General features: G+C 49.0%; 1 protein-coding gene across 3 annotated transcripts in view; it reads left to right on the forward strand.

The window, feature by feature from the left end:
- The first annotated feature begins 5399 nt into the window (after positions 1-5399).
- The window catches only part of NLRP12 (NLR family, pyrin domain containing 12), a 43537-nt gene continuing 33413 nt past the window's right edge, over positions 5400-15523 (forward strand). For all 3 annotated transcript variants that reach the window (XM_012643359.1, XM_012643358.1, XM_012643357.1), the window contains exons 1-4: positions 5400-5795; positions 8921-9001; positions 11349-13026; positions 14081-14086. In XM_012643359.1, coding sequence (XP_012498813.1) covers positions 5507-5795; positions 8921-9001; positions 11349-13026; positions 14081-14086 — 2054 coding nt within the window. In that variant the 5' untranslated portion in view covers positions 5400-5506. The remainder of the gene's footprint in view (positions 5796-8920; positions 9002-11348; positions 13027-14080; positions 14087-15523) is intronic.

The raw sequence follows: 15523 nt of genomic DNA on the forward strand, positions 1-15523 counted from the left end.
TAATCCTAGCACTCTGGGAGGCTGAGGTGGGAGGATTGCTTGAGCTCAGGAGTTCGAGACCAGCTTGAGCAAGAGTGAGACCCCATCTCTAAAAATATAGAAAAATTAACTGGGTGTGGTGGCGCGTGCCTGGCTTGAGCTCAGGAGTTTTTTTTATTTTTTTATTTTTTTTTATCTCCCCTCTGCCCCCCGAGCCCAGGAGTTTGAAGTTGGAACGAGCTATGATGACACCACTGCACTCCAGCCCCAACAACAGAGTGAGACCCTGTTTCAATAAATAAGTAAGTAAATGAATAAAATGTTTTTGAAGGGTGGGTTTATCCTTGGATCTGCCTCTTACTGTATTGGTCATGTGACATTGAGCAAGCGGTTTCTCTAGATCTATTTTCTCACATGTACAATGGGCACAATGAAAGATTCAGTGAGGTTATACAGTAAAGTATACCACGCACAAATTCATTCATTCATTCAGCCGCTCATGCATCCATTTGTTTAATTCATTTATTCAGATATTCATTGAGCATCTGCTCTGCGCCAGGCACAGGGAATACGATGGTATTCAGTTTCCCCTGAATTGGCTCTCATGAAAAATTTTTGTCTTTAGACTCTGAGGCCCTCAAAGGCAGGGACTGGGATGGATTTGTTCTTGTGGCTCCAGACATTGCCAGTTCTCTTCTTTCCCTGTAAGAAAGAAGGGCTTTCTTGAAAGAGGACGTATTAAATAGGTAGATGCTGATTCAACGTCCTTCCACCCTCCCTTCTGAGTTCCTAGAAATTTGTTTTTCCGCCCCCTGCGTGAGCGGCGTGGAAGGAGCTCGGGCAGTGAGTCATTTGAGGAAGCACAAATCCAATCTATAGAGAATCCACGTGGGCAACATCTCGTTCCTCTCTCCCCGCAGTGTAACGTTCGCTGCCCATCCTCACTTCTCTCAAACACATCCGCCACCCACGCTCAGGCTTCGCCCTCCATCCCCTGATCCTGTCTTCAGCCTTCTTGTTCTCCCACCTCCGGGCGTCCTCCCTGTGGTCTCTCCTCCGCAGGGGCCTTGGAGGCTCTTCCTCAACCCAGATCCAGCCCCACCTCTCCCCTGCTCGAAGCAGTTCCCTGCCATACGATGGAACAGTATTCAGTCCCAAAAAGGAGTAAGGCACCGACACACGCTGCAGTGTGAATGAAACTCAGAAACATCGTGCTAAGAGAAAGGAGCCACAGAATGTGTAATTCCATTTCTGTAAAATATCCAGAATAGGTCAATCTGTAAAGACAGAAAGCAGGCCGGTGGTTGCCAGGGGCTGGGGCAGGGAGAACGGGGAGTGACCGCTTAGTGGGGATGGGGTTTCCTTTTGGGGTGATAAAAAGGGCTAGAAACAGATAGTGGTGATGGTCGTACAACATGGCTAGTGTATTTATTGTTAATGAATTGTACCCTTTAAAATAGTTATTACCGGCTGGGTGCGGTGGCTCACGCCTGTAATCCTAGCCTGAGAGGCCAAGGCGGGAGGATTGCTTGAGGTCAGGAGTTCGAGACCAGCCTCAGCAACAGTGAGACCCCCGTCTCTACTACAAATAGAAATAAATTAGCGAGCCAACTAAAAACAGAAAAAATTAGCTGGGTGTGGTGTCACGTGCCTGTATAGTCCCAGCTACTTGGGAGGCTGAGGCAGGGGGATCACCTGAGCCCAGGAGTGTGAGGCTGCGGTGAGCTATGATGATGCCACGGCACTCTAGCCTGGGTGACAGAGCAAGACTCTGTCTCAAAAAAAAAAAAAGTTATTAACCATTTTATTTTGTGCCTAATAACTAGGCCAAACAAAATATTAAAAATTTTTAGGCCAGGCACTGTGGCTTGTGCCTGTAATCCTAGCACTTTGGGAGGCTGAGTCAAGAGGATTGCTGGACCCCAGGAGGTTGAGGTTGCTGTGAGCTAGGCTGACAGCATGGCACTGTAGCCCGGGCAACAGGACCAGACTCTGTCTCAAAAAAAAAAAACAAAAATAAAGGAGAAGAGATTGGGACACAGGCACACATAGGATGATCGCATGAGAAGGTGGCTGTCTGCAAGCCAAAGAAAGAGGCCTCAAAAGAAAACCAACCTTGCTGACAACTTGATTAGACTTGTAGCTTCCAGAACTGTGAGATGATAAATTCCTATTAAGTCACCCAGTCTATGGTACTTTTTTGTGGCAGCCCTAGAAACTAACACAAAACCAATGATGAGCAAGACACAAGTCTCTGCATTCAAAGAAGTTTTATTCTATTCAAGGAGACAGACATTAGACAAGTTAATCAATAAACAAGTTAATGGGTAAACTAGATAATTTTAGGAAATGAGTGATCATTACTACATGGAAAATACAAGAGGATGGCATGAGTTGAAAATGACTGAGGTGAAGTCACTGTTAGGGAGGTCAGGGAAGACTTCTCTGCACAGGTGACATTTGAGCCAAGACCTAAGCAATAAGAGCCAGCGAAGATCCATGGCAAGAGTGTTCCAGGCAGAGTGGTTGTGCATGCGCAAAGGTCCTGAGGTAGGAATGGATCTGGTTCACTTTGGAGGTCATGGTAAAGAGGGTGAGTTTTATTCCGAGTATAACAGAAAACCATTGAAGAGTAATTATCATCCTCTCTGAGCTTGGTTTCCCCACCTGCCCACTGAGGCTAACAAGTCAAGTCTTACCGGACCTTTTCTGAGGATGCGGAGAGGAATGGCTGAGGAAGTGTGATATGAACTGCAAATCTTTTTTTATAACTCCTAGCTGTGGGTATCATTTCTCATCTCCAGTGGCTAGCCTGATATGTAATTTGTTAAGTTGGATCCAGGGAGAAAGAAGGCGTAACATTTATTGAGTACTAGGCGTCAATTTCACACTCCTCGGATGTGACTAACACCTGAACTGTCACTGCCGCAGAGCAGGAATCGCACCTGTAGTTCAGCGTCTGGCTCATAGTAAGTGCCTAATGAATAGTTTCGGAATCCACGAATAGATAGAAGATGCTCAATAATTAAGTACTGAATTTTAGGCCGGGCGCGGTGGCTCACGCCTATAATCCTAGCTCTCTGGGAGGCCGAGGCGGGCGGATTGTTTGAACTCAGGAGTTCAAGACCAGCCTGAGCAAGAGCGAGACCCCGTCTCTACTAAAATTAGAAAGAAATTAATTGGACAACTAAAAATATATAGAAAAAATTAGCCGGGCATAGTGGTGCATGCCTGTAGTCCCAGCTACCCGGGAGGCTGAGGCAGGAGGATCGCTTGAGCCCAGGAGTGTGAGGTTGCTGTGAGCTAGGCTGATGCCACGGCACTCTAGCTCAGGCAACACAGTGAGACTCTGTCTCAAAAAAAAAAAAAAAAAATTAAGTACTGAATTTTAAAATATGCCAGGTACACATATATAAAATATGCTTCTGAGAGTTCTTTGAATTTTGTTGCATTTAGGTAGTGTTATTTCAGTGAAAGAATGTGCTCACCACATTGGGGAGCACGAGATACACTATGTAGAGCATATATTATTATACACAATGCTTCTAAGAATGCCAGTTATATATGTGAATAAGGACAGTGTTATTTCGGTGGAAGAATGTGTTAGCCACACTGGGGTGCTTGGAATACACTATGGGAAGACACGTGCGTAACAGATGTTTCAAACCTGGAAGACGTGATGCTAAGTGAAATAAGCCAGACACAGAAGGACAAATGCTATGTGATGCCACTTATATGATGATGAATCTACAATAGTTAAAGTCACAGAAGCAGAGAGTGAAATGGTGGTTGCCAGGGGCTAGACAAAGGGGAAACCGGGAACTAGTCAAAGAACACAAAGTTTCAGTTGTGTAATATGAATAATTCCTAGAGAGCTATTGTACAGCATAATGCCAATAGCTAACGATGCTGTATTTTGTACTTAAAAATTTGCTAAGAAGTTAGATCTGATGCTGTGTTTTTATCACACACACACACACGAATAATAATAATAATAAGTAAGGAGAGTGGGAGGAAACTTTGGGAGGTGATGGGTATGTTTCTGGAACAGACTATCGTGATGACTTCATGGTGTATATGTACGTATTTCCAAACTCATCAAATTGTATACACTAAACATGTACAGGTTTTGTATGTCAATCATACCTCAATCGAGTGGTAAAAAAGAGTTTCTAAAGGAAAAAAATAAAATAAATTAAAAATATGTCAGGCAGTTGTTCTTAACCTCGCTCTGTTGCCCAGGCTGGAATGCAGTGGCATCATCTTGGCTCACAGCAACCTCAGACTCCTGGGCTCAAGCGATCCTCCTGCCTCAGGCTTTGAGTAGCTGGGACTGCAGGCTCATACCACCATACCCCGCTAATTTTTCTATTTTTCATAGAGAAAGTGGCCTCGCTGTGTTGCTTAGGCTGGTCTCAAACTCTTGGCCTCAAGCAGTCCTTCTGCCTTGGCCTCCCGGAGTGCTAGGATTACAGTTGCGAGCCACCACGTCCAGTCCTCGTTTGACAAATCAAAATCAGAGGCCCAGGCCGGGCGCGGTGGCTCACCTCCCTTCCTCTTTGCCGGATGAGCTCTAAGTTTGTTCAGCCTGTTCATCTTCCTCCACTCAGCCGTGTGGTTCATGAACCCAATTGTGGTAACCCAGTTCCGCCTTGCCAGGCATTGGTTTAAATGACCCATGTGCCCCAGTTCCAATCTGTGAGACATGACAAGTCTGCTGACAACTTTTGTTGTCCTAAAAAGAGACATATGAGTCCTGGTGTGGTTGACAACAGAGGGAGACTCTGCCTTATTAAAAAACAACACCGACCAAGAAAAGAGATGTATGAGGAAAAAAAAGGTCTATATTCTTTGGTTGGAAATCATTGCATCTGCGTGTGGGTCTGGAGCTGCAGCAGCCATCTTGAGATCATGAGGGGACCTGGCCGGAGAGAGCAAGGTGACAGTGTACACATGGCAGAGCAGGAAAGTGGACATCAGGGAGCCACTGAATTAACTAGACCTCTAGGAATTCGACTGCAAGACTTTATGAAATGTGAAAGCACAAACCACGTTGTTCTTCTTGTTTTCACTTCTTATACAACCAATCATAAGCTTGAGGAAGTGGCGCAGCCACTGTTTGGAGCCTACGACAGACTAGTCACCAGCGAAACCAGGAAAATGGAAGGAAGGACGAAAGAGAGTGACCGTTTTGTCAAGAGAGCCAGGGAGAGAGAGCAGAAGTGAAATCTTTCTCACAAGTCTGATGGCTCCTGAGATTTCTTAATCTCCCCCAACTTCCTCTTCTTGGGAGTGGACACCTCTCGGTGAGCGGGGCAGGGCCGGAGGGAACCGCACAGTGAGAAAGCACTACTTCAGCGAGAGGCTTTCCCTCCCTCCCTCATTCCTACAGCCGCCGGCTCGCAGCAGCCTCTCCTCCCTCTGCCTGAGAATGGTCCCTTGGCGGGTGTGTTGGGATTGCCCCTCACCCTGGCCATAGAAACTGCCTGGTCTCCAGTCCCTCCCTCTCAGGACTCACGGCGTCCCCATGCTGCGAACCCCCGTCCGGGATGGCCTCTGCCGTCTGTCCACCTACTTGGAAGAACTGGAGGCCGTGGAACTGAAGAAGTTCAAGTTATACCTGGGGACCGTGACAGAGCTTGGAGAAGACAAGATCCCTTGGGGACGAATGGAAACAGCCGGTCCCCTGGACATGGCCCAGCTGCTCACGGCCCATTTCGGGACGGAGGCAGCCTGGCTGCTGGCTCTTGGCATCTTCGAGCGGATCAACAGGAGGGACCTGTGGGAGAGAGGACAGAGAGAGGACCTGGTGAGGGGTAAGGAGGTGGTGGGCAGCCACATCCGGAATCCACCAGTTCCCTTTGCTTTTGAGAAAATCCCTGAGCCTGGGGGACCTGGAGTTCTAATTTCATCCCTTTGATCTTTGTTCATGCTGTCTTCTGCCTGGAACATCCTCCCTCGATCTTTTTTGCCTGGAAAATCCTTTTTTATCTGTCAGGACCTTCAAGGCACTACCTTCTCTGTGAATTCTTTACTCCTCTTCCCACCCCATCCTGTTCCCCACCCTTGACCATTCTGGCTGGCTGAGAAATCCCACTTTTGTGCTTCCTAAGCACTCTTAGATTTCTTTCTTTCTTTCTCTTTCTTTCTTTCTTTCTTTCTTCCCTCTCTCTCTCTTTCTTTCTTTCTTCCTCCCTTCCTCCTTCCTTGCTTCCTACCTTCCTTCCTTCCTTCCTTCTTCTTTCTTTCTTCTTTTCTTTTTTTTTTGAGACAGGGTCTTACTTTGTTGCCTGGGCTAGAGTGCAGTGGTGTCATCATAGCTCACTGCAGCCTCAAACTCCTGGGCTCAAGTGATTCTCCTGCTTCAGCCTCCCGAGTAGCTAGAACTACAGGCGTGCACCACTATGCTTGGCTAGTTTTTCTATTTCTTGTAGAGCTACGGTCTTGCTATGGTGCTCAAGCTAGTCTGGAACTCCTGGCCTCAAGCAATCCTCCTGTCTCGGCCTCCCAAAGTGCTAGGATTACAGGCATGAGCCACAGCACCTGGCCAGATTTCTTTTATTATATTATCTGTCTTATAAAACAATCACAATGGTACTAACACTTATGGATTCTCTCCTATACTATGGCATCCACTGTGCATAGTAATGCTGCATCAGCACAGTGTTTAGCACGCTATGTGGTGCTCACTTCGGCAGCACGTATACTAAGATTGGAACTATACAGAGATCAGCATGGCCCCTGTGCAAGGGTGATACACAAATTCATGAAGCATTCCATGTTAAAAAAATTAAGATTTTAAAAATTTCAAAAATGCTATGCATTAGATATGACTATTATCTCTATTATACAGATGAGAAAATTGAGGCTCAGAAAAAAAATTTGCCCTCAGACAAAAGTTCATGAGATAATATACATGCAAAGTGTATAACATAATTCAGAACCAGTGGTGAGTACTCAGCCAATACCAGCTATTGCTGCAAGTGGCAGAGATGGCATTTGAGCTCTGGTTTTTAACATCATTTCTTACCTGTCGTCCCTACTGGGACATGGACCCCTCAAGAGCAGAGAGGGTTTTGACTCCTCTATGTGATGCTCTGTGATCGCAGCGTCTGGCTAGGGCTAGGGACAGAGTAAGCCTTGGTGCATGTTTGATGAATGAATAAGCAAGTTCTGCCAGTAACTGACATTCAAAGTCACTTCTGTGAAGCTTACTGACTCACAGTGAATGAGGGGTGATGGTAGTGGTGTGCTGGGAAACTTTTAACGTCTCTAAAAAAACGAGGTTTTTAATGACGCTGAAAACACAAAGGCCCGTGTTTGTAGAATTTGTTCATTGCTGGCGTGTAAATTCTCCCAGCAAGGCTGATTTCAAGCTACCAAAGTGAAGTCAACCAGCTGGAATTCACAGAAATGTAACAATAGGTCTACTACCAGCCTGCGAGGCCTCCTTGCAGGTCGCAGGAAACCTGGGTAACTCAGCACTCTCTGCTCCGATCCCCGCCTTCCACTGCGGCTCCCTGCAGGCTGTTCTCCGCTCAGCAAGTGGGGTAATCGTTTTCTTCACCCATTGCCTCCCTCCTGTCCAGAGTAATCTTTAAAGTCACCAGTTAAGTCATTTCCTCCCCTGTTTCAAATTCTGTAGTGGCTTCGTCTTGCGAATAGAATGTAATCTGAACTCCTTGACATGGTCCACGCGATCTAGCTGTGCCTAACACTCAACCCCGAAGCTTACCCCACTCCAACTTCATTCCCTCTGTCCCGCCAAGATTGTTTCTTCCCCAAGAACTTCACACTTGCTATTTTCTTTTGCTTAGACTGTCTCTGCTCACATATCCTGCCCCTGCCAACGAGGTCTCAGATTTGTCTCATCCACTGTTGTAATCACCTTTTATTGACCCCGTTGGGAAACAGGGATCTCATCTTAAACAGTATGAGATGACTGCACGCAGGGCACCCAACTCTGGACAGATAAGATAGACAGCAGCTTATTAGTCACATATACTCCCAGCCCAGGGGAGGTGCCACACACCATGAGAAGTCACTCAGGGGTTGCCCTGAGGAGTAGAATGAACCAACAGGGGCTGTGGGAGGCAGGCTTTGTAGTAACAAGAGGGTGGGGTGCTTCCAGGTTCCCGCAAGAGGACATGCTTGTTTGAATAATTTCATATACTGGCGGCTGGCAGGGAGGTGAAACTTGTCAGGGTGAAAACCAGGTGTGTGCATCTGGTCCAGCTGATAGAAGAACTAGCCAGGTGGGAGCCTTTCCCACAGGGTAGGTGACATACCTGGCGAGAGCACAGGAACTCACACGTAGGCCTTCAGGGTCCTGTGATGCTCAGAGGTGTCAAGGAAGCACTTGACATTTTAGGTCTTATAGCACATTCATAGAAATAGATGCCTTTCCTAGCCACTCAAAATAAAACATTACTTCCAGACACTCTCTGTCACTTAATGTTCATTAATTTTAGACACAACTTTCAACATCATCAGAAATTATATGGAGTGTTTATTTTTACACCATTAGAATATAAGATCCAGGGAGTGGGAACCTCATTCTTGTTTATTGCTATGTACCAATGGCTGGGTAACACTGGTGCCCAATGTATGTGCATTTCTTGAGTGAATGAGTGACGGGTGAGACGTGGCCAAGGGCTGAAGGGGGAGGAGAGAATCCAGGCTGACTCAGAACTTCCTGGCTGAGGGAACTAACAGGACGGATGACGGTGCCAACCACCATGATGGGGGCCCAGGAAGGAGAGCTGGTTACAAGAAACAAGAGATGAGCTCAGTTTTCCAGCATTGCACGGGCAGTGAATGTTGAATGTGCTGAAGTGTCCGGGGGCAGGGAGTTCTGTAGGCATTTTGATGTCATAGTCACTAGTATCACTGAGTATTAGCCGGATATGCGTTGGCTGATTTTCCAAAATTTCTCTTCCAGATGCTCCACCTGGTGGCCCATCCTCCCTTGGGAGCCAGTCAACGTGCCTTCTGGAAGTCTCTCCTGGCACACCAAGAAAAGGTGAGCCACAAGCCAAGTGCCCATTAGAATACATGAGGCTACATGGAACAGACGGTCCAACCAAGGGCAAGCAAAAAGGATATTTATTTCACGTTTGCCTTTAACAAGGAGTCTCGGGGTCAGTGGGTGCAGAATTCGTGGGGTGGATGAATGACACCATCAAAGCCAACCTCTTCCTGTGTTTCAATTCGACGAACCTGCGTGCGGCAGCATTTTGTCCTAACACCTGTTCCCGCATGGTTGAAGGATGGCTACCAAACCCTCTCACACAACTGAGTCACAACCAAGGTGAAAAAAGGAGGCTGCAGGGTTTCTTCTTCAAGAGACTCAAGAGTCTCTGTCACTTAATCCAGGAATAAAATCCTTCTAATAAGCTTCCTCCCCATTAGCAGTGACACCCACGGAACCATTGGTCAGGACCGGGGCACATGCCTGTTCCCCGCACAGTTCCTGGCACAGGGGAGTGAGGTTACTTCTGACTGGTTTAGCAAAGCCGTAATCCATCCCCCGGGGCTCGTGAAGGGCAGCATTTGCCATTCACTGGAATCATGGGTCCACGCCCCCTGCCTGGCAGAATCAGGAATGTCAGCAGGGAAGAAACTGGGGTATGGTCTTTTGGGGAGATGGCAACATGGTCAACAATGGAGCAAATATTTCTGGCCATTTTTTTCAAGGGTGGCACAAAGTGCATTGAATCTTGACTCCTTGCCCACTGTAGGCCTATCATGTGTTCTTTTTTTTTTTTTATAATTTATATACTTACTTTTTTTATTTTTATTTATTTATTTTTTGAGACAGAGTCTCACTCTGTTGCCCGGGCTAGAGTGCCGTGGCGTCAGCCTAGCTCACAGCAACCTCAAACTCCTGGGCTCAAGCAATCCTACTGCCTCAGCCTCCCGAGTAGCTGGGACTACAGGCATGCGCCACCATGCCCGGCTAATTTTTTCTATATATTTTTAGTTGTCCAATTAATTTCTTTCTATTTTTAGTAGAGACGGGTCTTCCTATTGCTCAGGCTGGTCTCGAACTCCTGAGCTCAAACAATCCGCCCGCCTCGGCCTCCCAGAGAGCTAGGATTACAGGCGTGAGCCACCGCGCCCGGCCAGAAAGCCAATTATTGAGACCATGAGGATTGTCAAGGAAGAAGGGAGATTTATTGGAGAGGACGTAAACAGGGAGGTGGGAGGACTGCCTCAAATCTGCCTCCCCACCTGACGAAGTCAGGGGTTTTTCTAGAGGTGAAATGAATGATGCACGGAGAGAGTGGGCATCATTACATGTTAGGGGCCGAGTGCAGGGCGCTGGCATGCAGTGAGAAATCATATGGCACGTACGTTGCATGGTGGAAACATGGCTGATAAGCCCTTCCCAGCGTGCAGATTTTAGCAGTGTTAAATATAATGAGCTAGGGGTTAGTACTGGTCATTCTTTCCGCCTCGTGTGCAGGCGGGATGTGGGGAGCAGGCGGCTCAGTGGGTCCTTGGGCAAGATCTGCGGTGGGGTGTCGCTTGTCTTATCTTTGAATAAACAGGTGGTGTGAGGCCTTTAGTTATCTCGAGGATGCAAAGAGATTCGGCCATTTCTGAAAAAAACAACTCAAAAGAGGGTGGGTCAGTGAAGTAGAAGGTTACAAAGTTCTGGTCGGCAAATCTTACTGGTCTGGGAGCTAGAGACACATACGAGAACTGCAGAAAGGCATTTCTGTTCCCGGAGCCGGTGACAGGAGCAGCCCGGCCCCGCAGCTGTCAGGGCTTACGTGGTGACTGCGTGGATGTGTGAGATCTGACCACGGGGTCTACAACTTGGCATTGCTTCAGCAAAGTCAGGCAGGGATGTTCAGACCCTTTTATTTATTTATTTTTGGCTTCTTCTGCATTTTTAAAATCAATTTTATATCATAAACACTCTCCGTTGTCATTACTTATTCACCAGAATTTTAGCGGCTGTACATAGTTTCATTCCTTCATCTTTAGTTCTTAGTTGGGAAGGAAGAGGGGAGGAAGGAAGGAAGGAAGGAAGAAGAAAGAAAGAGGGAAAGAAAGAAATGCAGTCTCTCATTCAACAGGTGAGGAGCAGGCCCAAGATTTCCCAGCTCCCTGGCAATGCCTGCCCCAGGGACCTCCCTTCGAGTCGCGGCATAAGCGCCGTGTGAGAACAGCCCACGTTAATGCCTCCGCTTCCCACGAGAAGGGCAGATCTTCACAGACAAGCACCGAGGCTCTCAAGCCCCATCTAGAAAACTGTTCCAAGGCCACTGCAGAACAAGTAGGCACATGGGTTCCTTTAACTCGTGAATTCATTAACGGTTGCTGATGAGTCTTCCTCGGCTCCTTCATCCCTCCCTTAGATCCCCGGGAGGTCTACAGGGACTCGGTGCGCAGGGCGTTCCGGCTGATGGAAGACCGCAACGCGCGCCTGGGCGAGTGCGTCAACCTCAGCCACCGCTACACCCGGCTGCTCCTGGTGAAGGAACACTCCAGTCCCATGCGGGCCCAGCAGAAACTCCTGGACACGGGCCGGGGACACGAGAGAAGCGTGGGACACCAGGCCAGCCCCATCCAGATGGAGACCCTCTTTGAGCCGGACGAGGAGCGCCCCGAGCCCCCGCGCACCGTGGTCTTGCAGGGCGCGGCGGGGATCGGGAAGTCCATGCTGGCGCACAAGGTGATGCTGGACTGGGCCGACGGGAAGCTCTTCCGAGGCCGGTTTGATTACGTCTTCTACATCAACTGCAGGGAGATGAACCAGGGCGCTGAGCGCAGCGCGCGGGACCTCATCGCCGGCTGCTGGCCCGAGCCCAGCGCGCCCCTGCAGGAGCTGGTCCGGGTTCCCGAGCGCCTCCTCTTCATCATTGACGGCTTCGACGAGCTCAAGCCTTCTTTCCACGACCCTCAGGGGTCCTGGTGCGTCTGCTGGGAGGAGAAGCGGCCCGCGGAGCTTCTCCTTTGCAGCCTGATCAGGAAGAAGCTGCTTCCTGAGCTGTCTTTGCTCATCACCACGCGGCCCACGGCTTTGGAGAAGCTCCACCGCTTGCTGGACCACCCCAGGTACGTGGAGATCCTGGGCTTCTCTGAGGCGGAGAGGAGGGAGTACTTCCACAAGTATTTCCACAACGCCCAGCAGGCCAGCCAGGTCTTCAACTTCGTCAGGGACAACGAGCCCCTCTTCACCATGTGCTTTGTCCCCATGGTGTGCTGGGTGGTTTGCACCTGCCTCAAGCAGCAACTGGAGGGTGGGGGGCTTTTAAGACAGACGTCCAGGACCACCACAGCAGTGTACCTGCTCTACCTTCTGAGTCTGATGCAGCCCAAGCCCGCGACCCCGTCCCTCCGAGGGCTGTGCTCCTTGGCCGCCGATGGCCTCTGGAATCAGAAGATCCTATTTGAGGAGCAGGACCTCCGGAAGCATGGCCTGGATGGGGCGGATGTCTCTGCCTTCCTCAACATGAACATCTTCCAGAAGGACATCAACTGTGAGAAGTACTACAGCTTCATCCACTTGAGTTTCCAGGAATTCTTTGCGGCCATGTACTATGTCATGGACGGCGCGGAGCGTGGGTCAGGCCCAGACCAGAACGTGACCAGGCTGTTGGCGGAGTACGGGTTTTCAGAAAGGAGCTTCTTGGCACTCACTGTCCGCTTCCTCTTTGGACTCCTGAATGAGGAGACGCGAAGCTGCCTGGAGAAGAGTCTCTGCTGGAAGGTCCCACCTCACATCAAGGCGGAGTTGCTGGACTGGATCGAAAGCAAAGCCCAGAGCGAGGGCTCCGCCCTGCAGCAGGGCTCCTTGGAGCTCTTCAGCTGTCTGTATGAGACCCAGGAGGAGGAATTCATCCAGCGGGCCCTGAGCCACTTCCAAGTGGTGGTGGTCAGGGACATTGCCTCCAAGATGGAGCGCATGGTCTCCTCGTTTTGTGTGAGGAACTGTAGGAGCGCCCAGGTGCTGCACTTGCGTGGGGCAGCCTACAGCACCGACGAAGACGACGGGACCAGATGGACTCCGGGAGCCCACACGCTGTTGGCGCAGTCGTAAGTACCCCCTGGGGCTGGCTCTCCAAGTTCACACTCTTAACCAGTGTTTCTCCACTGGGAGTGGTTTGGCCCTCTCTCCCCAAGACACACTTGGCAATATCTGGAGACATTCTTTGGTTGCCACAACTGGGAAGCAGGGCCATTGCTACTGACACCTGGTAGAGGCCGGGCGTTCTGCAAAACATCCTGCGATACCCAGGACTGTCCCCCACAGCTAAGGACGATCTGGCCCCAAAGTGCGAATAGTGCCATGGTTTAAGAACCCCGCTCTTACACAATACTCTTTGGGACTAAATTGGAGTCTATGTTAAGGAGAATTAATGCAATCAGCAAATATTATTGAGGCCAAGGCGGGAGGATAGCTCGAGCTCAGGAGACCAGCCTGAGCAAGAGTGAGACCCCGTTTCTACCAAAAAGAAAAAGAAAAAAAGAAATTGGGAAAAACCAAACAAATATTATCAAGGGCCTTATATCTGTGGGCAGTAGACAGTGCGGAAAAGCCAGCCAATGCCCTACCGCGGCATGAGTCCTAATGAGAAGGGAGCTAGATAATAAAGAAATGAATAAGCAAACAAGTGAAGAAAATCAAAACAGTTCACCCCAAAATATATTTCTTTGACATACATTGAGGTGGCTGTGCAGAGAGCCAGCAAACAGGAGTAGCCCTGCAAAGCTGCCTTTTGTCGGGAAGATTTGCATCTGCAGAGAATCCGCACTGATGCGGCCAGGTTTCCTCCATGTTCTCCCATCTCTGCATCTAAGAAAGATGAACTGAGGGTGTGATGCATTTAAAGGTCTGAAAGAGGCCGGACACGGTGGCTCACGCCTGTAATCCCAGCACTCCAGGAGGCCGAGGTGGGAGGATTGCTTGAGGTCGGGAGTTCGAGACCAGCCTCAGCAAGAGCAAGACCCCGTCTCTACTAAAAAATAGAAAAAATTAGCCAGTCAACTAAAAACAGAAACAGAAAATTATCCGGGCCTGGTGGCGCATGCCTATAGTCCCAGCTACTCGGGAGGCTGAGGCAGAAGGATCGCTTGAGCCCAGGAGTTTGAGGTTGCTGTAGCTAGGATGACACCACCGTGTTCACTCTAGCCCGGGCAACAAAGTGGGACTCTGTCTTAAAAATAAATAAATAAATAAAGGTCTGAAACAAACATTCACCGTGGATGCTCTCTGAGGGCTGCCACCTGTGAGGTTTCATCTGCACCATTGCCTTTGCCAGCCAGGCTTCCTCTTCTCTTCTGTAACCTGCTTTGCTGAAATCCAAGCCCCCATGCTTTCTGTAACCTCAAGATGGTATAGAAGCTTCTGAACCCCACTGGGGGGGTTGGGGTAACCACCCTGTGCTTCTTCCCCATGTGTGTGTTATTAAATTTGTGCATCTTTTCTCCAATTAAGGTGCCTTTTTTCAGTTGATTTTTTGGCAAACCTTCCGAGAGCAAAGGGGAAGTTTTCCCTTGGCCCCTACACGAGCAAACAAACAGATCAGTGATTAAGATAACTTACTTCTCTAAGTACTGTGAGGAAAGTAAAACGGGCGTGTACTGGACAGTGACTGGGGGGGGGTGTACAGCAGCAAAAGTGGTCAAGGAAGGAAGCGCCGAGGAAGTGATATTTCAGCTGAGACTTTGTTTGTGTTCCCCAAGGAGTAATCTCAGAAACAAGGATTTGAATGTTTATTTGGGGGATGGCCTCAGGAAACACGAGTCCAAAAGTGGAGACGACAGACAAGGGAGGGAAGAGGGCTGACAAAGGGGGTGCAATCGCGCTGGTTACGCCTGCCCACTCAGCAGCGAGGGAGCCGAGGTCTTGACACGCCGGCTCCCCCTGGGCCACGGAGCAAGCACTGCCGGGCGGAGCTCTCCTTGCCAGGCTCCCCCAGTCGGCCCAGTTAACATCCGCTTCTAACTTCAGCGACCAGACAGAGCCAGGCACGCGAGAATTCAGGAAGGAGGGGGTTCCAGGAAGAGGGAGAAGCGAATACAGGGACTCTGGGGTCACAGGCACTGACATGCCCACATCCCACTGTGGTTTGGGCTTTTTTCCAGCTACCGGTCTCTGCCTGGTTGCTCATGACTCCCCAACCCACGTGGAATCGTAATTGTGGTAACCAGAGTTCTCAGGGATGACAGATGCCACAACAGTGTGTGTCAACTGTAGTTGGGAGCAGTTCCACCTTCATCTAGAAGGGGCGAACGTTAGACCCCAGAGAACAAATGTTGCTTTGCTTAATCAATAAAATCTTCCCAACAGGCTGAAATTAAAGATGCCAAGCTGTAATCACAGCTAATACGCACTGGAAAATTACCTTGTGCTATAAATAGCACTCTCCATGAAATAAAGATTAGTTCATTGAACCCCAACAGCAATGCTATGAAACAGTGCCGTGGTTTTCTTCATTTTTATAATTGAGGAAGTTGAGGTTCAGAATAGTAGAATAACTCACAAAAATTTCTGCAGCTAATAAGTCATTAGAACTGGGGAGGCTGG

The sequence above is a fragment of the Propithecus coquereli genome, unplaced genomic scaffold (assembly GCF_000956105.1).
Source record: "Propithecus coquereli isolate 6110/MARCELLA unplaced genomic scaffold, Pcoq_1.0 Scaffold196, whole genome shotgun sequence".
NCBI lineage: Eukaryota > Metazoa > Chordata > Mammalia > Primates > Indriidae > Propithecus > Propithecus coquereli.